Source organism: Haliotis cracherodii, unplaced genomic scaffold, assembly GCF_022045235.1.
Source record: "Haliotis cracherodii isolate W230 unplaced genomic scaffold, xgHalCrac1.p SCAF_7, whole genome shotgun sequence".
Taxonomy (NCBI): Eukaryota; Metazoa; Mollusca; class Gastropoda; order Lepetellida; family Haliotidae; genus Haliotis; species Haliotis cracherodii.
In genome coordinates, this window is record NW_027266330.1 from 29049743 (window position 1) to 29075134 (window position 25392).

General features: G+C 43.0%; 1 protein-coding gene across 1 annotated transcript in view; it reads left to right on the forward strand.

The window, feature by feature from the left end:
• LOC139448552 (uncharacterized) overlaps positions 1 to 25392 on the forward strand; it is a 67712-nt gene that overhangs the window by 10326 nt on the left and 31994 nt on the right. Inside the window, exons 6-27 of the mRNA XM_071230118.1 lie at positions 633 to 923; positions 1667 to 1722; positions 3489 to 3635; positions 5498 to 5580; positions 6823 to 6985; positions 8154 to 8472; positions 9282 to 9488; positions 9924 to 10148; positions 10774 to 10994; positions 12496 to 12572; positions 13658 to 13853; positions 15081 to 15222; positions 16245 to 16481; positions 17415 to 17660; positions 18633 to 18847; positions 19540 to 19619; positions 20344 to 20536; positions 22121 to 22250; positions 22819 to 23049; positions 23532 to 23753; positions 24339 to 24562; positions 24988 to 25064. Of these exons, the coding sequence (XP_071086219.1) occupies positions 633 to 923; positions 1667 to 1722; positions 3489 to 3635; positions 5498 to 5580; positions 6823 to 6985; positions 8154 to 8472; positions 9282 to 9488; positions 9924 to 10148; positions 10774 to 10994; positions 12496 to 12572; positions 13658 to 13853; positions 15081 to 15222; positions 16245 to 16481; positions 17415 to 17660; positions 18633 to 18847; positions 19540 to 19619; positions 20344 to 20536; positions 22121 to 22250; positions 22819 to 23049; positions 23532 to 23753; positions 24339 to 24562; positions 24988 to 25064 (3982 nt within the window). The remainder of the gene's footprint in view (positions 1 to 632; positions 924 to 1666; positions 1723 to 3488; positions 3636 to 5497; positions 5581 to 6822; positions 6986 to 8153; positions 8473 to 9281; positions 9489 to 9923; positions 10149 to 10773; positions 10995 to 12495; positions 12573 to 13657; positions 13854 to 15080; positions 15223 to 16244; positions 16482 to 17414; positions 17661 to 18632; positions 18848 to 19539; positions 19620 to 20343; positions 20537 to 22120; positions 22251 to 22818; positions 23050 to 23531; positions 23754 to 24338; positions 24563 to 24987; positions 25065 to 25392) is intronic.

Genomic DNA, 25392 nt, shown 5'->3' on the forward strand with positions numbered 1-25392 from the left:
CTATAACTGACGGTGTAGCCGCAAATAGCTGACGGTGCCACTTTAATGTTTTCACTATCATTGGGCATTCATGCACAGAATTTCTTTTGTTAAATTATATTAAGCATGTTGCAATTGAGGGTTTTAATAAAAAGTACATAGGAAACTGTAACAACGGGAGAGGACTCAACTCTGCATACGACTTGCGCCTGCGCCTTGATCTTATGATATTACGCATGCGCACAGACAGCGTCTAAAATGAAAATGAAATATCGCATTCTCGCGATTTCGTTTGTTTGTGGCTAAATTTGACAACTCGAGATTTGCATCATGTCCAAATGTCGCATTCTAGCGTTGTCAGCTTTTGACAAAAAATGCTGCGTACCAAAACCACGAGAATGCGAGATTGCGAGAACGCAAGATTTTGGTCAAATCTCGCGTTCTCGGGATCTCGCATTCTCGTGTTATGGGCATATTTAGCTCGTTTTCAAAGGTCGAGATCGCTAGAATGCGAGACCGCGAGAATGTCCCTTACACTATTCCATAGTAATTTAAATTTAGCTATTTTTATCTTTATGACCCTTAAAGAGATGTGACCATTTATGTATGGAAAGTTCTTTCCAAATATATATTTTATGTAAATATCATGACAGCAACAGCCATAGCGACAACAGAGGCTACTACTGCTAAGTCGACTACGCAGCCAACAACGACAACAACACCATCAACGACGACCACAACCACAACTACATCGACAACTACAACACAGCCCCCTACAACTACCACACCTACATCTACGACAACGTCCACGTCAACTACCACGGCCCTGTATCCAACACCCCCTCCTGTGTGCTCTTGTCGGGAGGAGATGACGCCATTGTTTCAGCGGCTCAACAACCTCACGATCATCACCCGCGCCCTGATGCAGCAAATGACGCCCTCCGGTAATGGCTTCAACTTACAAACAGCGGATATATTGAAGACTTCTATATAATTTTAACCGTACAACATATTATTGGAGACGCTTGGTCTAATCTTGAAAGCCGCGCAGTTCGTTTTACAGAGTTGCGTCCCTTAGACGTGCCAGTATCATATGATGGCGGGTGCGAATCCTGGTTCATCCTGATTTTGATTCTTGATTTGTGAGCATCAAACTTGCAGGCTTCATCCAAACTGGTCAACGTCCAAGACCTGAATCACGTCGAGTGTCTCTTCCTCCGCAAGTTGACACGCCTAAGCGGCGTCAAACCAAACTCACTCACTCACTGACCCGTGAAGATCCGGGGTAGAATAGGTCTTCAGCAACCCATGCTTGCTGTAAAAGGCGGCTTTGTTTGTCGTAAGAGGCGACTAACAGGATCGGGTGGTCAGGCTCGCTGACTTGGTTGCTGCATGTCATCGTATCCCAAATGCGTGGATCGACGCTCATGATGCCAGTCACTGGATTGTCTGGTCCAGACTCGATTACTTTCAGAGCGCCGTCATATAGCAGGAATATTGCTGAGTAAACAACAAATAAAAAAACAAACACCCTGCAATCCGGTATATCACAATTTCACGAAACGGCGATATTGACAGTGTTTCACTGTAGCGCAGTCATTGTGGAACATATTTTATGTAAACCGCAAACTCGGTTGTTCAATTAATAGTCTGCCATGTTGAGTAACTGTGGTTTTCTCTGTTTCAGTTAGGAGTCCGTTTGACTGTGTGGCCCCACCCACCCCTGACGGAGCAGTAACTCGGGTGTAGTATTCTTACCAGAGTATCTCACTTGTTAAGGATGTAAATGCTGATATAGCAGTACTAACGCACTATAAAATAATTAATGTCTGAGAGTTGTGTTCAGATGAGAGAATATATTTTTTCTCACGTGCACTGAAAAATATTTCAGTTCCAAAATCGAGAGGCAAAAGAGAGTAGACCAAGTTTTTTTAAATGTAATTTAAAATTGAAAGAACTAATGTTAAATTTGATTATGTCTACTCAACCATCATCACTCATTCCTGCAACAGTTTGTAAAGCCGTAATCTGTGGCTTTGCAAGTGTGTTTCAAAATATATTGGTCCAGTGAAGACTGGGGTAAGAAATGAATTTGCATCCACATGACCCTGCCGTGTTTTAAATGTAAATGTGTGCCTAAAAACGCAAATATATTGATTTTCAAAGATAAGATGTCTAAGATACCCAGCAGCTGTCAATATTTGTTTGTTTGTGGTTTAACGCCGCCCTCAGCAATATTCCAGCTATATGACGGCGGTCTGTAAATATTCGCGTCTAGACAATCTAGTGATTGACATCATGAGCATCGATCCACGCAATTGGGTTACGATGACATGCATCAACCAAGTCAGCGAGCCTGACCATCCGATCCCGTTAGTCGCCTTTTACGACAAGCATAGTCGCCTTCTATGGCAAGCATAGATTGCTGAAGACCTTATCTACCCCGGATCTTCATGGGTCCAATAGAAAGGTATCAAGAATGTGAAAACATTATTTTTACTATTTTAAAGTTTTAAATCAAACTATGTTTAAAAGCATAAGACCACATAGAAGTATTCTTTGAGTGCTGACTAATTACATTAGCACCAGTACAGTTAATATTTGGATATAATATCGCTAACTTAAGATATTTTCAATTGAAAATCAAACATATGATAAAAACTGAGTTATAGTTTCTTTTGCTCTTCAGTATATATTTGTTGTTGCGGTTTTCCCAGAAGACGCATGTCTCACCTTTGTAGACAAATATGATATATTACGGCATTATACCACTTTACGTGTGGCCCATTTTTTCCGATATTCGCCGTGCAGAGTGGCGTACCCTAGGCACGCCAGAATACCTGTTTGCCCCGATTACATTTCTAGGACTGTCATCACCATACCCGTGCACGTGGATTTCACCGAAGAGACCTGCATCATGTCGGGCTTTCCTCCCACATTAAGCTCACACGCCGTGATATAACTGGAATACTGTTAAAAGCTGCGCTAAACCCAACTCACTCTCTCACTCATTCACGACACCTCTGCAATTGTAGCCGATGTCAGTCAGACAATTTTCCCTTTCTGTTCTCAAGAACAACATTTTACTAGCATTTGTAAATCGTCGATGTCCGACTTTTCCAACTTCTTCAACTTAAAAAAATGTCTCATTAATTATAATTGGAGGTATTTATTTCTATTTTTGTCTATATTTATTATCACATATCTATATTTCGTTTGACTAAACTCGACAAAACCTCTATGAATTTGTAAATGTCTAATGTGATGAGGTTGGTCGCCGCAATTCGATATGCCCTTTTTGCCACGCTTGTCGTCAGAGGCGACTAAGGGGATCGGGTGGTCAGGTTCGCTGACTTGGTTGATGCCAATTGCGTGGATCGATGCTTCTGATTTCAATCACTGGATTGTCTGGTCCAGACTCGATTATTTACAAACCGCCGTCATATAGCTGGAATATTGCTAAGTGCGGCGTTAAACAACAAACAAACTTATTTATCTTTCGCTTCCAGCTGACGTACGAGGGCCAGGAGGCTGTAGCAAGGTACACCTGTGTTAGTGAACAGTACGGCGTCTGTGACGGTAACGACGTGAGCAGATGCAGGAACAACGACGTCTGGACCGCCCCTCCTGGGAAGTGTGGACGTGTGGTGTGGAAGGTGAGCTTCAGGCTCGTGGTACCAAACCTAACGAGGGACACATACAACCCCATATAGTCCGAGTGGTCCTTCTACAACGAATTTATCTTACCGACATGTTTTAATATGATATTGAAAAAATAATTCAAACAAATTGATAAAAACAGCTGTTCGATTGAGCTGAGTTTAGCTTGCGCTGTCACAGAACTTCCATTGACTCTAAAAAGGCGTGCGGCTTTTGCTTTGAAGCGGGGTATGGGGGATGTATTCTGCCTCTCAGGAACCCACGTGCAGCTTGATTTGCTCGTGGCGGGGTGTAAGAGCTTTTTTCCCCCGCTGAGAAATTGATGACCCTCTAAGACGGGTTACACAGTATTTTATCAAGATCACGTGGACTAATCATATCTCATTATTCTGACATGGAGAAATGATAAAGTATTTGGTCAAGATCACGAGGGCCAATGAGATCTCATCATTCTGACATGGAGGTATGATAAAACACTTTATATCACTACCTGTAATTCAAACAATATATATAGATTAGATTAGATTACATCTACGTAAGTCTTTCAGGAGTAATACTACCTTCATAAAGATACTAGCATCTGTACCGAATTAAAACGTCCCAATGATAAATTACGTTGAAACTCTATCTTCATCACTGCTGGTTGTTGAACTTGGTGTGATGTTAATACTGACAACCAAGTCACATCATAATTAAGTGAGGTGAAATGGGGTTTAACGTCGCGCCCAAGATTATTGGACTTATGTAGCGACGTGCCTGCACGTGAGTATGTGGCTGCTTGTAATGGTCCGGACTGATGCCGATTTATAGAGTTAGCCCATTGAGATACCATGCCGCAGTTTCACATAAATACACGTACCTCACTCAGACATTGTTTTAGCCCCTTAATGCCGAGCGCCAGACAGGGTAACAACACGTACCATCCTGTAACATCTTTTGGTATGACGCGGCCGGGGATCGAAAAACGCACATTCCGCTCTCCGGGCGGACGCTCTACCACGGCGGTCCATATCATAATTAACGAACATATTAACCAGTGCTTTTTACAGTTTTGAATATCTGAGCAAGTGTTTAATATTATACAAATATAATTACTCTTCACGAGGGGTTTGTTCTTTGGGGCCGTGTTTTCGCATACTTTATCTTCCAGAGTTATCCTTCATTTTGTTATACCGAAATTCATCTTAAAGTTTTTGAAGCCTTTCAACCGTCCTCCAGATCTGTTTCATTGTACAGTAACTTAGCTGCGAACAGTTAAATGTTAGTATACGAGACGCCATCTTGCAGACGAGTCAATATACATTGCGTGGCAGGTCAATACTGATCACGTGCAATTCCATTGGTTAATCCATACCACGTGACGAAGCAATTCATTCAATGTTGACAATCAAATCATGTGACTGACACTGACTTCGATATAATAAATCTAATCAATTAGTATTATGAATTTACAATGCCAGAAAGTGGTCAAATGTAACAAATGTTATATTTGGGATAACATTTGGGTTACTAAGAAAGTGTTATCCCAAATATGACATTTGTCACATCTGACTACTTTCTAAATGGGAGCCGTGCCATTTCACACTTGTCAGAGGGGTACTCAAGTACGTGATCTAGACTACCAGTTGTCGGACTTTCATTTTTGTGCAAGCCTCGGTGGCTGAGTGGGTAAGATCGCTGAATTTGTGTGCTGGCGTGAGGTGCCTCACTCTGGCAGTGTGGTTTCGGGTCCCAAAAAGTACTAGAATCTGTACTTTACTGAGAAAGTGTTATCCCTAATATGACATTTGTTGAATTTATATTATTAATGATGTAAGTATCTGACTGCTTTTGAAATACGTCTTTTTCTTCGTTGCAGAGTGTGAACGCTGGCTCTGTGGTACTGGACTGTCCCTTCACTGACCACAACTCGATATACTTCGTGATGACGTCACAAGACGAGTAGGTCACCCCGCGCGTCATGTTCACAACAATCATGTTAACCCATTCGACGGGTGGCCCAGATGTACGGAAGCCTTTCAGGGCCATCAGCATTTTTCTTCTTTCTTTTTTTGTAATTTCAAGATATTAAGTTGAAATTTCACGATAATGCGCTACCTCGGAATACATTTATATACATGTAGTGTTCATGGTCTGTGGGTTCATTATACTGGTGAGGGCAAGTTGTGAACAAGTAGTTCATGTGACAAAACGTCAATATCTTGAAATTTCAATATCATTATCTTGCAATTTCAACACAGCATCTGGAACTTTCAAATTAGTCTCTTAAAATGTCAAATGCCATAGCATTAAAAAAGCAAATGGCCCTAAAAGGTTTCCGTACTTTGATTGAGGCTTCGGAATTCGATGAGTAGAGATGCAAATGCCTTTGTCTCAAAAAGCTGGCAACAGCTGTCGAATGCTGGTATATCGGGCCGACATTCATATATAAATGTTCCTTTGTCGACGTAATTACAAGCCTTGGAATTTGTCATTGTTGGTTGACTGCTTACCGAAGTATTATCATGAAATACGTCTCACCTGTGTGTACTCACAGTGAAATTACTCTAGATACAGCGAAGCGTTATTTAATACTTACAACATACCATCGGTATGCAGTGTTTAAGGCATGCGGATCTGAAGAGAGGAAGTACACGTGACCTTGAAGAACACAATTGGGTACGAATGTTCTGGTCTTCAATCCAGCGGGCACTGATTAATCAACCACGCCATCGCATCTGATTCCTTTATTTAAACATGCATGTACCTGCACGTGTTCTTCCCAGTGTCACACGCACACACACACGCACACACACGCACACACACATACACACACACATACACACTGCTCACATGTCAGTGTCATGCCCATAATAAGTGGTGGTTTTTTTTCAAGAGAAAGGTTGGTTGGTTGGTTGTTGTTTAACTGCGCACTCAGCAATATTCCAGCTATATGACGGCGGTCTGTAAATAATCGAGTCTGGACCAGACAATCCAGTGATTGACATCATGAACGCATCCACGCAATTAGGGTACGGTGACATGCATCAACCAAATCAGCGAGACTGACCACCCGATCTCGTTAGTCGCCTCTTACAAGCATAGTCGCCTTTTACGGCAAGCATGGGTTGCTGAAGACCTATTGTACCCCGGATCTTCACGGGTCCAATAGAAAGGTAATAATTTCATTGGTTTGTTCTTCAGCTTCGGTGTGCGACTGAAGGAGGATGGGACACATCTCTTCTTGTTTCTCGTGGGAATATCAAAGGGCCAGGTTAAGGCAGGTGCCATGACGTTTGGTTTGGCTCCGTCTCCAACATCGTCCACCACAACATGGAGGGTTTCACGCAGAGGAGGACGATATGAGGTACGCAGATACAGTGCGTGCGTGCTGGCGGGGGAGTAAGGAGTAAATGAGTGAGTGGGTTTTGTTTTGTTTTGTTTGTCGTTTAACGCCGCTGTCAGCAATATTCCAGCTATATGGTTGCGGGCTGTAAATAATCGAACCTGGGCCAGATAATCCAGTCATTGACATCATGAGCATCGATGCACGCAATTAAGCTATGATGACATGCATGAACCAAGTCAGCGAGCCTGACCACCCGATCTCGTTAGTCACCTCTTACGACAAGCATAGTCGCCTTTTACGGCAAGCATAGGTTGCTGACGACCCAGATCTTCACGGGTCGAGTGAGTCGGTGGGTGAGTGGTTGAGTGAGTGAATGGGTGTGTTGGTGGGTCGGTGGGTGGGTCGGTGGGCGGTCGGGCGAGGGAGCCTGTGAGTAAGGGTGCGTGAGTTTCTTGGTGGGTGAGTATGTGAGGTAGTGAGTGAGTGACTTAGTACATTAGTGTGAGTGTTTGTGTGTGGGTGCGTTCTTGGTGGGCGGGTATGTGTATGAGAGAGTGAGTGCGGAAAACTAACCTACACTGGCCAAACATGGCGTTGACAAACCGAAGATGATCAACTGGAAATATAAAATGAATATCAGTGTCGTATAGTTACATCGATTTTCAAGCTGTATGTCAATATACACATCTTTATTTACCTACAGATTAATGTCCAAAACAACTTCATATCTCGATTATGTTTATTTAAACAAAGTATGCGAACACAAATATCATAGGTTCAAGTTTCGAAATGACGCCTTCATCGTTTTCGATGGAATATCAATAATTTTTATCTTTTTTATCATAAACTTTTAGATTTCAGTGAATTTCCTTCCTTTGAGATTCAGCAGGGAGTTAAAATCGCTCACGTTCATGTTTTGCAAGTCATTTTTAATCCAAAAAAGTAATTCATGTAGAGTGTTCATCAAGTACTAACATCTCCAGAATATACAGGTTGGAATATGTTGTTCAGTACAGAGGAAAATATGCTCCATTAAAGGGTCATGATATCAATCACTGGATTGTCTGGTCCAGACTAGATTACTTACAGACCACCGTCATATAGCTGGAATATTGCTGAGTGCTCGTAAAACAACAGAAAAACAAACAAACAAACAAATCATTCAAGGTATTTATTTCTGTGACAGCTCTTCGTTAACGGAATCAAAACTGCCCATCATGACGGCCAAGCAGCCCTGGCCTCCGGGGTGCAGAAACTTGCCGTATCTGGGCGTGGTCGCCTGCACGAGGTGCGGCTCTTACCCCCAGGTGCCCTGGAACCCGTCCTGCCCCCACAACCTGCGCCTGTTACGACCGTTCCCACAACACCTGCGTCTACTACACATGCGTCTACTACACCTGACCCTACTACAACTGAACCTACTACAACTGCATCTAATACGCCTGTACGTACAACGTCTGCAAGTACAACCACCGAAGGCACCCCTGTAATCACAGAAACAGGCCGTAAGTTATTCTATTAGTACTTGTAGTCTTAGTACTTGAGGGGGCGGTCGGGTAGCCTAGTGGTTAAAGCGTTCGCTCGTCACGCCGAAGACCCGGGTTCGATTCCCGACATGGGTACAATGTGTGAAGCCCATTTCTGGTGTCCCCCACCGTGATATTGCTGGAATATTGCTAAAAACGGCGTAAAACCAAACTCACTCACTCACTTAGTACTTCAGGTATATTAGAATGTATCAGCTAGTAGACGTCCAGTGACGAAGGTCGCGAGTATGGTGCAGACAGGCCAACAACGAGAACAGTCAACTCTGCACTGGACGTCGTACCTTTGTAAGGGTGGTGGGACAAGCAATCTGTTAAAATGTTCGCTCGTCAAATGTGTTAGTGAGTGAATCTGGTTTAACGCCGTTTTTAACGGTATCCCAGTAATAACAAGGCGGGTCAGCTTAATGTGGGAGGAAAGCCCGAAATGATGCAGGTCTTAGACGTTTACCACTTCGGTGAAACCCAGGAGCACGGGTATGGTGCTGACAAACCTAGAAACAAAATCCGGGTGAACCGGGATTCGAACCCACAATCATAGCTTTTTAGGAGACGTCACGTCACGCCAGAGCCAAGGTCGATTCCGCACATTAGTACAATGTGTGAAGTCCATTTCATGATGTTGCTGGAATATTGCCTAAAGCGAAGTAAAACCATACTCACTCATTCACTAATGTTAAACTCTTTTATATTACCAGGACAATTACTAATGTGGACAATTGTATGCGTTTTGGGGTCAGTTTTTTAAACTTATTGATATACTTCCACAGAGAATCTAGCTCTCCAGAAACCGGTGATGGCTAGTGCCGTGATGTACGAGCGTTACTCACTGGAGACTGTCGTAGACGGCAGGACCGACAACAACGTCACCTCTAACCACTGCTTCGTGACAGCCGCTGTTGACCCGTGGGTCATGGTCGACCTGACATCCATGCACCACGTCACTTCCATTGCCTTGACGAGGAGTGCCTCAGACGGTATGTTTGTTTGTTTGTTGTTTAACGCCGCACTCAGCAATATTCCAGCTTCGTGACGGCGGTCTATAAATAATCGAGTCTGGACCAGACAATCCAGTGATTGACATCATGAATCTTATCCTTACTTAATAGTCAATCTTCTAAATGCCTATCAAAGAAAACATTATGACGTCATGAGACGTAGCCACACTATGCTGGGTTCTGTAACAAATACAGTAAACTACGGTTATAACGAACTCAAAGGGACCACAAATTTTAGTTCGTTATAACCGTAGTTCGTTATAAGCATATATACAACATAATAGAGCAGATAGTCGGGACAAAAAAGTAAGTTCGTTATATCCGTCTGTTCGTTATAAGCGTGTTCGTTATAACCGTAGTTTACTGTAATGATAATGTCGGCACAGTCTATATTATATTAATTATTATAACCAGAGAAACGACAAGGAGACGTCGAGATAACCGTGTACAGTCAGGACCCGGAACTCAACCCCCAAGCTGTTGGCGCACTGTGTGTGTCGACGGTAGGACGTCCACCAGGTGCTCGAGATAAACTACAGTGTGCAACTCCGGCCCCCGGGCGGTTTGTGCGGGTACAGCACGTGGCCGGCTCCAGAGGTGTGCTCACTGTCTGTGAACTGGAGGTGTTTGGGAGCAAAGGTGAGACTTATCGTATCAGCAGTGATACATCGGGTGGAAAATGACATACCGATGATGATATATAACATATTAAAGTTAGATATTACTTACCAAAGGTGAGACATTGCATAGTGAGGAAATATATTGCATACCAAAGGGTGACATAACATCAAGGTGAGATATTGCTTACCAAAGGTGAGACATTGCATAGTGAGGAAATATATTGCATACCAAAGGGTGACATAACATCAGGGTGAGATATTGCATGCCAAAGGTGAGACATGTATATCCATGTGGGATATTGCACACCGAAGATGCGCCACAACATTTTGAGGTACGATATTATATACCAAATGTGAAACGGCACATCAAGGTCGGACAGGTGAGACATGAATCTCAAGGTTAGGTATTGTATTCCAATTGTGAGAAATAATTGATGAAATGTGAGATATAACGATATAGTTCAGATATTACATGCCAATGTGATACATGAAATGATATCAAACGTGCAATAATATAACGTGATCAATGGGGAAATGTTGCAATGTGATATATAATGTGATCATATTTCGGCCACCTTTTGAAATGTTCTTAATTCTAATTATTATTTTTTTCAACTCCACTGTCTGTGTCCATCGTCTTTCAGTGACTGGCTGGAGCCCCTTCTCGTGCCCGAACCCTCCTCTGCTGGACAAGGCGATGGTCGATGTCCACTACTCCTTAGCCACGGCTGTGGCGGTGTACTCATGTGACGACGGCTACTCCGGCGGCTGTGACGACAACAACCTGCTGTACTGTACCAGTGACAGGGGCTGGGAGGGTCGACCCAAAGCCTGTATCAGGGTGGATTCGGGAACTGAGGAGACGGTATGGAGTAGAGATGCTTGAAACACGGGAGATGTTAGGGAGTAGAGATGCTTGAAACACGGGAGATGGTAGAGAGTAGAGATGCTTGAAACACGGGAGATGGTAAGGAGTAGAGATGCTTGAAACACGGGAGATGGTAGGGAGTAGAGATGCTTGAAACACAGAGGGGACGTTCTGGAGTAGAGATGCTTGAAACACGGGGGAGATGGTAGGGAGTAGAGATGCTTGAAACACGATGGAGACGGTAAGGAGTAGAGATGTTTGAAACACGGAAGATGGTAGGGAGTAGAGATGTTTGAAACACTGGAGATGGTAGGGAGTAGAGATGCTTGAAACACGGGAGATGGTAAGGAGTAGCGATGCTTGAAACACGGGAGATGGTAAGGAGTAGAGATGCTTGAAAGACAGAGGGGACGGTCGGTAGTAGAGATGCTTGAAACACGGGGGAGATGGTAGGGAGTAGAGATGGTTGAAACACGGGAGATGGTAAGGAGTAGCGATGCTTGAAACACGGGAGATGGTAAGGAGTAGCGATGCTTGAAATACGGGAGATGGTAAGGAGTAGAGATACTTGAAACACGGGAGACGGTAAGGAGTAGAGATGCTTGAAACACAGAGGGGACGGTAAGGAGTAGAGATGCTTGAAACACAGAGGGGACGGTAAGGAGTAAAGATGCTTGAAACACAGAGGGGACGGTAAGGAGTAGAGATGCTTGAAACACGGGGGAGAAGGTAGGGAGTAAAGATGCTTGAAACACGAGGGAGACGGTAAGGAGTAGAGATGCTTGAAACACGGGAGACGGTAGGGAGTAGATATGTTTGAAACACGGGAGATGGTAGGGAATAAAGATGCTTTAAACATGGGAGACGGTAGGGAGTAGAGATGCTTGAAACATGGGAGATGGTAGGGAATAAAGATGCTTGAAACACAGAGGGGACGGTAAGGAGTAGAGATGCTTGAAACACGGGGGAGATGGTAGGGAGTAAAGATGCTTGAAACACGAGGGAGACGGTAAGGAGTAGAGATGCTTGAAACACGGGAGATGGTAGGGAGTAGAGATGCTTGAAACACGGGAGATGGTAGGGAATAAAGATGCTTGAAACACGGGAGATGGTAGGGAGTAGAGATGCTTGAAACATGGGAGATGGTAGGGAATAAAGATGCTTGAAACACGGGAGATGGTAAGGAGTAGAGATGCTTGAAACATGGGAGATGGTAGGGAATAAAGATGCTTGAAACACGGGAGATGGTAGGGAGTAGAGATGCTTGAAACACGGGAGATGGTAGGGAGTAGAGATGCTTTTAACACACTGGAGATGGTAGGGAGTAGAGATGCTTGAAACAAGGAAGAGACAATAACGCTTAATGTTTTTGCTGACTGTCACTCTACCATTGAATGTTGCTGTCTGAGTGTGAAGTTATTGACCGATCTAAGGACATTTCAACAATTCAACAATTTACAAAACCTTGAACATATTCTAATGTTATTTCTGTACACAGATTGGGTCCGTGGAACTACCATGTCGGCTGAAGGTGGGCTTCGCACATGAAGTCTGGGTCGAACCCAAACAGAGCGGGTAACGTTACCAGATAGTTCATAGAACACAAGTTACAGAACAATAAAAAAAAATCATTCCTATAATTATAAGAAATATCCATTGTACCATCCCGACTTTATCACGAGCATGTGTTTCATCAATATCAAATGGTCAATATACCAGGTGAAAAGGTGAACGTACGCTTCCCCACCGACGACACCTGTCGCTCATGTTGTTCACTGTCACATTTTGGACGAGTGAGTGAAGTTTGTTTAACTCCGCTTTTAACAGTATTCCAGTTATATCACGGCGTGTCAGCTTAATGTCGGAGGAAAGCCCGACGTGATGCAGGTCTTACACGTTTACCACTTCGGTGAAACCCACGAGCACGGGTATGGTGTTGACAAACCTAGAAACATAATTGGGCGAACCGTGATTCGAGCCAACAATCATAGATTTCTGCACAGCCTTTTGGACGAAAAATAGGTAATTCCTATTTACATCTAACCACATCAAAAAGCGCTTTCTGAATAAATTCAAAAGTCAACGTCGGAAACATGCATCAGAGATGAAAATAATCTGAATGGATCACTGGAATAAATCAATGGTGTTCGCAATAAGTGTAAGCAGGTCTTAGTCTTCCTGCCGCACCCGCCACTTGCACACTTTCCACAAAAAACACTCAGTGTTTGTTGCCTAATACCACAAACAGTTACACCCTGCCTTTCGATATTATCATTTCTTTATTTGTCGCGTTAAACATTTTATCATTTTTGATATCACCTAAAAGTGTTCCATGAATAGCTAAACCCGTGAAGATCCGGGGTAGAATAGATCTTCATAAACCATGCTTGCTGTAAAAGGCGACTATGCTTGTCGTAAGATGCGACTAACGGGATCGGGTGGTCAGGCTCGCTGACTTGGTTGATGCATGTCATCGTATCTCCAATAGTGTGGATCGACGTTCATGATGTCAATCACTGGATTGTCTGGTCCAGACTCGATTATTTACAGACCGCCGTCATATAGCTGGAATATTGCTGAGTGCGGCGTTAAACAACAAACGAACGAACGAACATGTAAATGTTGTCATTTATGTAATTGAATGTCTGTTTCCAATCCAGATCGTACATTGCCTTCAAGGCGGGCAATGATACGGCTCTACAGATGACCCTCGAGTGGCCGGCTGTGGGGTCGTACATCCGATACTCCTATGAAGTGGATGGAGTATCCACCACCATACCTGCAGACACGCCCATGCCGTTCCAGGGTCGAACCGTGTCTCACATCACCCTACTCTTCCTCTCAGAACATCTGCAGGTACGTACGCTTAGGAACATCTTCCCGAGGCAAGTGAGTTAACTGACTATAAAAGTCCAGTTTCCACCCTTGCCGAACTAGGCTGGTATTATGGTGTTACATTTTGGCTGGACTAACGAGTCTATGCATAGTCCAATCAAAATCGCGCACCGAAATCGAAATCCGGTTCGTAAAGTGTCATGCAGATTTCGGTCGACTGCAGGATTTGCAAAGCATGTGCACCTCTAACTCGTTGTCAACAGATATTTTCGATTTTTTTTCATGCTTTTAATCAAGGTGTTCATGTGATTTGATGCACTTCGCGATGTAAGACTCGTTGTATCGCAATATAGATCAGATCTTGATTATCAATCAGATCGTCTTGACTGGGCGCCACCGTTTTGTTTGAAGCAAATGCAAGTGATACGAGAGGTTGAATCTGATTGGTCAGTAGGAGAGGCATAGAAAGGACATAACTCGTAATAGCCACTGGTGGCGCTACGATCGAGCCCAGGAATTCCAGCCTAGTTCGGCAAGGGTGGAAACTGGACTTTTAAAGTCAGTTAACTCTCTTGCCTCGGGAAGATGGTTTAGGAACGTTGCCGAACAAGACTTACATAGTTTATACTGTTAACTGCGGTAAGAACCATCACTCCAGCTATAACACGGCGGCCCGTAAGTAGTCGATCCTGCACGAGACAAACCAGTGATTGATATCATGAGCACAGTCACACAGTCGGGGTACGATGCCACACATTCAACCTTTGCACCGAGCGCACTTGATCAGTATTGTCGCCTCTTAATGAGTGAGTGAGTTGGTTTTACGCTGCTTTTAGCAATATTCCACAATATCACGGCGGGGGACACCAGGAATGGGCTTCACACATTGAACCCATGTCGGGAATCGAACCCGGGTCATCGGCGAAAGCTTTAACCACTAGGCTACCCGACCGCCCCGCCTGTTAATGAAATCACGAGAGTAAGAGGAAGTGGGGGGATATTGTTTGACGCCGCAGTCGCAATATTCCAGAGTCCGGCAGCATGTGATAAATTCGTCGTCATGAAATTAGTGGCCGGTAGCATCAGCAACAATTCTGGATACGAACAAAAAAATCTCGTGACCTCTTCTGCTGGGGCCCGAAACTACCCTAGGCGCTAGCATTTGATGTGTAAAAGATTGAATTAAGTTTTATTCAAAAGTTAGCAATGTCTATGTTTGTGGCGGTACTGTCAACCCTGTTGTTGTAGATTCTGGTTGACAACGAGACCCTCCTGGCCGTCCCCCATCACTTACCAGCGCCGCTAATTGACAGAATAGCTGTGGAGGACCAGAAACTGTCCATCAAGAAAATCATGCTCAATCAAGATTGGACGAAGGCCACCCAAAAAGGTACGAAGTTGTTTTATTAGTGCTGACATGGATCATTTGAAAATTACAAGATATATAAATATACCGAGAGTCTGTTAATATGAAATATTTTATCGACTCCTGTATATATTTGATACGAGGAAAGATTTATTTACCAACTGTAAAATTAATCCTTTAATACGATCGTGTTTCAAATGAGTAGTAGACTGGTGGTATTTTGCCACAGTTGGGAATCACAAACACCGTAGCACTTACAAATGTCGTTTCAGTGATGTCCAAACTACATTCCCTTGAGTTAGAAATGAAAATGTTAACCTCACGTCAGCACGTATGGCAATCGACCAATGAGTGATCGGTATCAGACATATTGCCCCCGGCCAACCCAATGATTCTTTTTCCAACTTAAACATACAAGATATTTATTATTTCTAGGAAATAATACCCTCTGGTGTGTCAATGCCGAAATAAACAAAGTGACACATAATGACAATGCTTAATAATGATAATAATAATAATAATGATAATAATAATAATAAGTACATTTATAATGCGCCAGATTCCATTCACCGAGTGGATGCTCATAGCGCTACACTATTATTACCCCGGTCAATGGATCGGTGAGCACTCGATTTTCATTCTCAGCTCCCTTGGGAGCATACAACCCAAGCTGCCGGGGACCCACTCACTACTGGGTGAACAGAGGCACATTTCGAACAAAGTCACTTGCCTAAGGAGACACCACATGTGTCTTAGACAGTGTGAGTCGGTTTGACGCCGCTTTTACCAATAGCCCAGCAATATCACTGCCTGGGACACCAGAAATTATACCCATGTGGGGAATCGATCCCAGGTTTTCGGCGTGATCATGACGAGTGAACGCTTTCACCACTAGGCAACCCGCCCAACTTCGACATAGTTAACCAAATGGCATATATCATTTACAAACACAGGTTAAAATGAAACATATGGATTAAACTATAGATTAAGTCATTTGTTTAACTCTAGTGAATGTTGTTGTATGACATACTATTTCTCCACCACAGAATCCAGTCGCAACCTTTCGTTGAGAAAGCCGACTACAGCATCGTCCAACGCGGAACGTTCAGGGCTTGTGGTAGACGGGTCGAGACGATCCCTGGCCACAGGGCCGGGGTCTTGTTGGCAGTCGGATACCAGTGACTGGGCACCCTATTGGCAGGTGGACATCCAAAACTACTACATCGTCACAGCTGTTGTCGTCACAAGCCGTAATGGAGACGGGTGCCCGCCGGGTGGCTGTGGTAGGTCGTGTAGGTCACACAGAAACGACACATATCCCGTTTCGAAAAGAGGGTTAAGGTGCCAATAACCTTTTGGGAGGGGCTAAGTGATTGGGTGAATCGTTTAAGGCCGTTTTTATGTGTGTGTGAGTGTATCATGGCTTTGTATTTTAATATGGGCGGAAGGCCGATGAACAGACGTGGGTCGGGCAGACCAGATCTGCGGCGAGTGCTCCTGTGCACAGCGCACAGGTCACAAATCAGGTGAAGTTAAGCAATGTTGGTCACAGAGAGTACTTGGATGGTTGACCGTGTTGTCTCCTGAGAGTTTCTAGGGCTTCTGTTCTGCCCCACACTGAAGCTCATGTAGCATATGTGATGTCTCCTTAGGCAAGTGACTTTGTTCGAAATGTGCCTCTGTTCACCCAGCTGTGAGTGGGTACCCGGTAGGATGAAATGGCTGGTTGTTAACCTTCGAACGCCTCACAGGCAGCTTGGGTTGTATACTACCCAAGGAGCTGAGAATGATGGTTGAATGTACACTGATCCATTCACCTGGGTAATGATAGTGTAGCTTTGAGCATTTCTGTGGATATAGTGCAACATAAATAGGCCTATTATTATTATTATTATTATTATAATTATAATTATTATTAATATTAATATTGATATTGATATTGATATTAATATTATTGTTATTTATAATTTGTACCGAGTATCCCGTGCTTACAAAATGGGATGGGGTGGTGAGGCTCTGTGAATTTACTGATTGCGTCAGATTGTTACCAGGTGGCATGGCTCTTACCTCAGTGACATGTTTTCAGTCACCGCTTACCTGGCCGAACTCGATTTTGTACAGGCGGGTGTGATAGCTGGACTATTGCTGACTGCGGCGTTAAACACAATTCACTCATTCTATGACCTGTTAAAACTGACCCCACCTTTCTATTGCAGGCGGCGGGCTCCATGACTACGCCCTGGACGTGTACATGACCAATCCGGTGACGGATCCCAATGCGAAGGCCGGGCTGTGCCAGTTCGTCAATGGGGAACACTCAATCTCCTATTCCCAGTACAAGCCGTGCCGCGAGGAGCACGTGGGGCGGTACGTCCGACTCAGGGGTACCCTGAGGAGCAGCCCCACTGATGTACTGACAGTTTGTGAGGTGGAAGTGATGGGATATAGATATGTTTTGAAACGTGAGTAACATCCGTCCAATAACATGACACCCATTCTCATCGGCTTCTGTCATTGGTCATGACGTGTTGGTTAAATCATATTTGTCACGACGATAAGCTTCCGAGAACTTCACCCCCGCCTCATTTTATGTACCATTTTTTTCATGATACCTACCCCGAATTTTCATTAATAAATGACGAGTCAGTCCCTAGATAATTTTCTTTTGTTTTTGCCCCCTCTCCCTAGGCCCGTATATCTGTTATAATTTTGGCTACCCCAGCCCCCTCTTTCGCTGTGCCACGCCCCCTTAATTTCAACCCCCACCCATGGCTATATATCAATGTGCCCCAAATAGGTCGGTTGATTTTCTACAAGATATGTCAAACTCGCAAAGACATGTATTCAAATAAATGTTTTTCATTTCCATCTTGCTCTGTAAAAGGTTCCTTTAAACCGTTAAATCTCATAAAACACTAAAATGTATCGTTTTGATACTAACTGGTCAACATTTAGAAAAGCGAATGTAATGTTTCGATATATATTTTTTAAAATTTTAAATTATTGATTGACAAATTGATAAATAAATCTAGGAGTTTGTGAACAGTGTCATTCAAATTCAATGAGTGACAAATACCAGTTACTTACTAACAATTTAAGTAAATATATATGTCGGTAGTTTTATGTAAATCCGAAATTTGATACATTTATATCCCTTATATCATCCTTTGACAATAGATTCCTACGAAATATTCATATCTCATGTGATATGTTGTGCTACTTAGAGTGTGACTTAAAACAATTCTACAACCAAATAATGCAGCGCTATATAAAATCCCATATTGTCCTGAATTATCTGTTTCTTGTTTGAACGGAGTTGACAGCAAATAATGTTTTGTACAAGAACCATAAATTGTCACATTCTAAACGATTGCATTACAATAAAAAACCTGGAAGGAATGACACCATTATATTAAAAAAAATCCCGATTCCAGCGGAGAAAAACATCTGGTCACCTAAAGATTGTCCCTTCCCCCCTCTGCTGGAGAACATGACGGTTCAAATATCCCACTCCCTGGACGAGGCAGTGGCTACCTACGTCTGTGACGACGGCTACGCCATGTGCAGTGACGACAACGTCGTACGTTGTAACAGCAGTTCCGGATGGCGGGGACAGCCAGAGTCATGTCAACCGATGGTGTATGGCGCGGTGAGTAGTCCAGCCCTCCTAAACGTATTTTGCCCTAATCATAGCAAAGTCTGGAATGGAAGTCGCCAATTTGAAACTAGTGCCGCAATGCTTAAGAAAGCTGATTTCTTAGTGGCTAATGGCGACTTCCTGTAAGTAATTTCATTGGTCGGTCAAAGTTCGCGAAAGGTCTTTCTAACATGACCTGTAATGGGGTGTCCTCAGCGGTAGCGAGAACTTGTATCCGATTTTAATGAGATTGAGGTAATCTAGGCATGTGATTAATCCTGTTTTGTTTATTTAAAGCAGTAATTGTTTTTTGTTAAGCAAGTTAAAATATGCAGCTTCTCGCCGACATGTCTCGCAAAACATGGGGCTGTGTACTCGCGGACAGATGACCGCCCAGTACGCTGATCACTGTGTCGGATTAACGAGACTGATTAATGAGTGATTTCTGCAAATCGTTGCAAATTAGGTGTGTCGGAGTCGGACTGCGGATTAACGGGTCTAAATAGCACTGATTTAATCAGTTCCCATCATTTGTCTCGGATACAGCCGATTGTCGGATTAACGAGACTTGACTGTATTATATTCTATCCGTACCCGTCTGAGCAACCTTTTCGTAAAAAGAATTATTTTCCGCAACTTTGCAGAGAAGCGTTGAGGTAAATCGGCAACAGTTGTTACTATTTATTAAATATTTCTGTTTTCAGATGACCAGGTACGACTTCAAGTGTCCTATTAAACTCGGCTCAAGTCTTCACCTTTGGACAACACCTGACGGGATGAAATCGTAAGTGTTGGTTCACGAACAATCCGTTAACCATAAAATGATATGAACTTGTCGCCGAGGCGACATGAATGTGTGTAGTTCACGAAAACAAAAGAATCTTAGTTTGCGTGATTGTTATGGTTCGGTCGGTTGAGAAGGAAGACAAACGTTTATTCTGTGCAGGGCTCTTTGTATTCAAGCTGACATGTATTTGCTTCTGAGAAGGCTTCGTTCACATTTGGAGGTTTGTAGAGTTCAGAGACACACATACAATGCATTCCATAGAAATGTTTCTTCTTTAATTTTGTATCAGTTTTATGTTTATTGTCTTTTAATTTTTTAATCCATCAAAGATGGAGCTGTCTTAAAATAAAAGTACATTGAAACTATTTTATTTTATTTTATAATTGTGGCTTTTGATTCCGGTCTGTCAAAAGATAATATCTGCAACGCTTCACAGCGATGTAAGACTCTTATCGTTAGGCTATAACCAAGACTCACCAAACTCTCCTTCAGACAGTAGAACATTACAAGACATGGATGTCTAACATCTTATGGGCTTTTAGGCAACCAAGGAATTTCAACAATGAACAGTTTCTTATGCAAAAATAAAGCGGACTGTGTTTAGTCCATTTACGCGTTACATCCTTGGACACACGATACCACGTGGCCCGTTAAAAAGTGAAATCATATTCCCAACGGGAGTAAAATTAATGCACCTTTTGAACCTGGTTAAATATTTCAGGAAGCCCGCCGTGTTCCTGCAGACAAAGCAAGTACCGACAGTCATGAGTTTGAGTCTTGATCTCAACAGTCCCGGACTATTTCATTTCAAAGACGGTTTTAAGCCACAACAGCCGTTTAAAGTGAACTTCCCAGCAATCAGAACTGATGTGGAGTACCATTTCGTATACACGTTTCTCAGCGACTACCTACAGGTGAGTGGAATCACGTCCCGATTCAGAAGTATGTGTTCATGTGTCTCTGATAGGCTTATCGTTGTTGGCCTTCCTTTCCCTACGTTATGAACATCATGCACGAGGGGCTACTCTGTCTCCCAGTGGGGATTCAGAGGCTGAACTGGTCCTCAATATGTCAACTGACTGTGTTCATTAGATCTTGTGCGTCAGCGTATCACTGATGTGAATGGTTTATCATACTGGTGTTTCTGACCTGGACACAATTCGTCACAGACCACTGTAAGACGGGACTGAATATTACATGCTTGTTAAGTCTGCTTCGTGACGTTTCCCTTTCTGTTCTTGTGTTCTTGCCATGCCTGTGTTTTCTGTTCTTGTGTTATTGACATGTCTGTTTTCTGTGCTTGTGTTCTTGACATGTCTGTTTTCTGTTATTGTGTTATCGACATGTCTATTTTTTTCTGTTCTTGTGTTCTTGACATGCCTGTGTTTTCTGTTCTTGTCTTCTTGACATGTTTTTTTTCTGTTCTTGTGTTCTTGACATGTCTGTTTTCTGTTCTTGTGTTCTTGACATGTCTGTTTTCTGTTCTTGTGTTATTGACATGTCTGTTTTTTCTGTTCGTGTGTTCTTGACATGTCAGTGTTTTCTGTTCTTGTGTTCTTGACATGTCAGTGTTTTCTGTTCTTGTGTTTTGACACGTCTGTGTTTTATGCTCTTGACATATCATCATGATTTGTTTGTTTTATATTGACACTTTTTTGTTTTCGGTTCTTTTTATATTGATATCTCAAAGTTTTCTGTTTTTGTGTCCTTCACATATCTGTGTTTTCTGTTGCTATGTTCCTGGCAACTTCTTTGTTTCTGTTATTGTGTTTTTTATACATATGTATTTACGGCTCCTGTGTTTTGCCATCTCTTCGTTTTCTGTTCCTGTCTCCTTATCATCTTTCTGTTTTCTCTTCTACTGTGCATCTCTGTTTATTCGGTTCTTTTGATCTTCGCATAACTATATTTCTTTTGGTTCTTGTGTGGACACCTCTGTGTTTCCTGTCCCCGTATCTCTGTATTTTCGGTTCTCGTGTTCTGTACACCTCTGTTTTACTGTTCTCGTGATCTGGACATCTGTCTGTTTTTGGCGTTCTTTTATCCTGGACATCTCTGTTTTACTATTCTCGTATTTGTTACATCTGTGTGGTTGTTTTTTTTCTTTTATTCCGGACATCTCTGTGTTTTCAGTTCTTGTTTTCTCGGTATCTCTGTGTTTTCAGTTCTCGAGTTCTCGGCATCTCTGTATTTTCAGTTCTCGTGTTCCGGACATATCTGTGTTTTCAGTTCTTGTGTTCTGGACATCTCTGTGTTTTCAGTTCTCGTGTTCTCGGCATATGTGTGTTTTCAGTTCTCGTGTTCCGGGCATCTCTGTGTTTTCAGTTCTCGTGTTCCGGACATCTCTGTGTTTTCAGTTCTCGTGTTCCGGACATCTCTGTGTTTTCAGTTCATGCGTTCTGGACATCGCTGTGTTTTTGGTGCTTGCGTTCCTGACATCGCTGTATGTTTGGTTCATGTGTTCCTGACATCTGTGTGTTTCGGTTCATGTGCTCCAGGTTGAGATTGACGATGTTCTCGTCATGAAGTATCCACACAAGCAGCCAGCCCATAAACACGGCGCCCTCACAACGTATGGCTTTAACAATCGCAAGGTTTTGATAGCATTGAACGACGCCATCACGAAAGGTTAGTGGTAAAGTTTCCGCCCAAAAGGATAAGTGTTTTGGATACTTAGATATGTGTCAGAACTACATAAGAAGACAGATCAGATTCATCTTAAAAAATATCATACCTTTTAGTGGTTGTTGGGCGCTCTAGTGGTTAAATCGTCCACTTGTCACAAGACCTGGATCTGAACGCCTACGTGAATACAATATGCCAAGATCGTTTGTTGTGGGCCAGGCGTTATATGCCTGAGGTATTGGGAATTTCATTCTTGATTAGCCAGAATGAGTGTATTACATCCTATATGCACAAGTACATTACATTTTATCTATTTTCATGATATGACGGAGATAAAATATGCTGTGCTAGGATGTGAGGATGAGCTATTATCGAACAAATTAGTAGTTGACAAACACACAAACCACCATGGTTATAACCATGAGCATCAAACCGAACATCGTTATCAGAACGAATATAGGATCCTGCACGACTAAGGGACACAATTCTGCGAACACTGAAACACTGGAAGTCCATGTCAGTCAGAAACGAAGATTAACTCTTCACCTTTAAACAATCACGTATTTTTCAGAGTCAGTCAGTACAAACCTTGCCTTGAACAAACCCGCCACATCCAGCTCGGACAAAGATGGATCTCAACCTGGCTGGCTCGTGGACGGTAACTCCTCCCCCGTCTGGGCCGACAACACCTGCTGGTCACACACCGCAGCCGACGTCAACGTGTACTGGGAGGTGGACTTACAGGGCTACTACTACGTCAACAGCATTGTCATCACAACCATCAACTGTACCGACCCGTGTTGTGAGTATATATAGTAAATACTTGGAAATATAATATCGGGGCGGTCGGGTAGCCTCGTGGTTAAAGCGTTCGCTCGTCACGCCGAAGACCCGGGTTCGATTCCCGACATGGGTACAATGTGTGAAGCCCATTTCTGGTGTCCCCCGCCGTGATATTGCTGCTATATTGCTAAAATCGGCGAAAACCACACTCACTCACTTAATATAATATCATTATGTTATTGCTTTCTCGTTGTCTTGGTGGACAGTCCAGGCTTTGTTGAATTTTGTCATCGAGTGGTAGCTGGGAATGCGACTGTAATTTCTCCACTGACTTGTCCCCAACCAACCGCCCATAATCGTTCTATGGGCCTGTAATAAGGCGAACCATGATCAAATAAGAAAAGGCATCGTTTAAACAATTACAATCATATTGTGTATCTATATCTCATCCATACCCCTGACTATGAATGAAATAAGCATCGTGTTGTCTCATTGTTACAGCTATGAGGTCACATGACTTTGAGATCACGGTGAGGTCAGACGGAGAAGAGGTCTGTCACATGTACCATGGCGCGATGTCAGATGGAGACACCCAGAAACTGGCCTGTGACAAGGAGGTGTTGGGGAGATACGTCAGGATTAAACCCAAGGCCAGACAGAACGTCAACGACCTGCTTACGTTTTGTGAAGTGGGAGTTTACGGAAGCAGGCTTACTCTTAAACGTATGTGAAACATGTACTATGTATTATCTTGCCTTGCATGAACTCACTTGTTTCTGAATGTGGTTACTGGATGGTCAATTGGTATGATTCCTCTGCTAGGAAGTGAAACATGTACTATGTATTATTTTGCCTTGCATGAACTCACTTGTTTCTGAATGTGGTTAATGGATAGGGAATTGCTATGATTCCTCTGCTAGGAAGTGAAACATGTATTATGTATTATTTTGCCTTGCATGAACTCACTTGTTTCTGAATGTGGTTACTGGATAGGGAATTGGTTTGATTGCTCTGCTAGGAAGAGAAATATGTAACCAACATCACAGTACATTTGCTGGAGATTATCTTCCAGTGTCAGTTATTATGTTGTCATGCCATGGCACATTTCTTCAAATTACAAGAAATCTACATATTTTTCAATTCTGATGTTTATTACAATCTGTATCCATACTCACTGTATGCTTTTCAGTCGTGGTCGGCGGAACTTTTGTATTTGAGGACTTTTATCTTGAACAGTAGTATAAGTATTTGGATATGTTTGGTTACGCCTTGATGAGTCAAGTTCAAGTTTGCAACCCCTGTTAACAGAGTGGTCTCCCTTTGACTGCGGTGCTCCAACTGCCCCCAAGAACAGCTTGATGACCTTGACCTACACCGACACTGACGCCATCGCTACACTCACGTGCAACGCCAATTCCATGTCTTGTGGTAACGTCAGCAAGGGAGTCATGAGGTGTTCCAAGGGTCAAGTGTGGACGGGTGCCTCCATAACATGTTCCCCTTCGCAGCTCGAATATGACGAGAACGATAGTGTAAGCAGACATACTGGATAGATTGAATAAAAACTTAAGTATAACGGTAACTGACATTTTTTTTCAGAGCAGTACTTAATTTCGCTCCTTCACTGTATTCATCAATCGTTTCTGTTTGCCATTTCTTTATTAATTGTGAAACAATACTCATTAAAAAGATAGTTAAAGATTCATATAACTAAGATTAGTTAGTTATTGATTGACAAAAGAAGTATGAATTGAAATAATAATTAAACAGATTATACATTAGTAGGAAACAAAAAATATGTGATTGCAACAGAGTGCTGTTCAGCTTGCTAAAAAGGTAGAAACAGGCAACAAGAGTTAGAGAGTTGACATGATGAGCGACGTATTGGCAACTGTGTTTGAGGTTCCTACATCACCTTTGACGGTGGTGTTCCTGATTAGACCGTGTGCTGTTCCAGGTTTCGGAGTTTGTGTTCAGCTGTCCTTTGACGATTTTTACATCCGTTGAGATCTGGGCCACACCGCAGTCTCGTGAGTACGTACACTTTGAATCAGTGAATACACATCCCCCCCCCCCCCCCCCCCCCCCATAAACGACATATTTCCCGATAGTCGTAGCTGCAAGTGCTATATGTCTCATACTGTAACTGAATCTTACGATAGTCGTAGCTACGTCTGTCACAAGTCTTTGACTTCATCTGCCGATAGTCGTAGCTGCAAGTGCTATATGTCTCATACTGTAACTGAGTCTTACGATAGTCGTAGCTACGTCTGTCACAAGTCTTTGACTTCATCTGCCGATAGTCGTAGCTACACCTGCGACATGTCTCATATTTAAACTTAATCTTACGATAGTCGTAGCT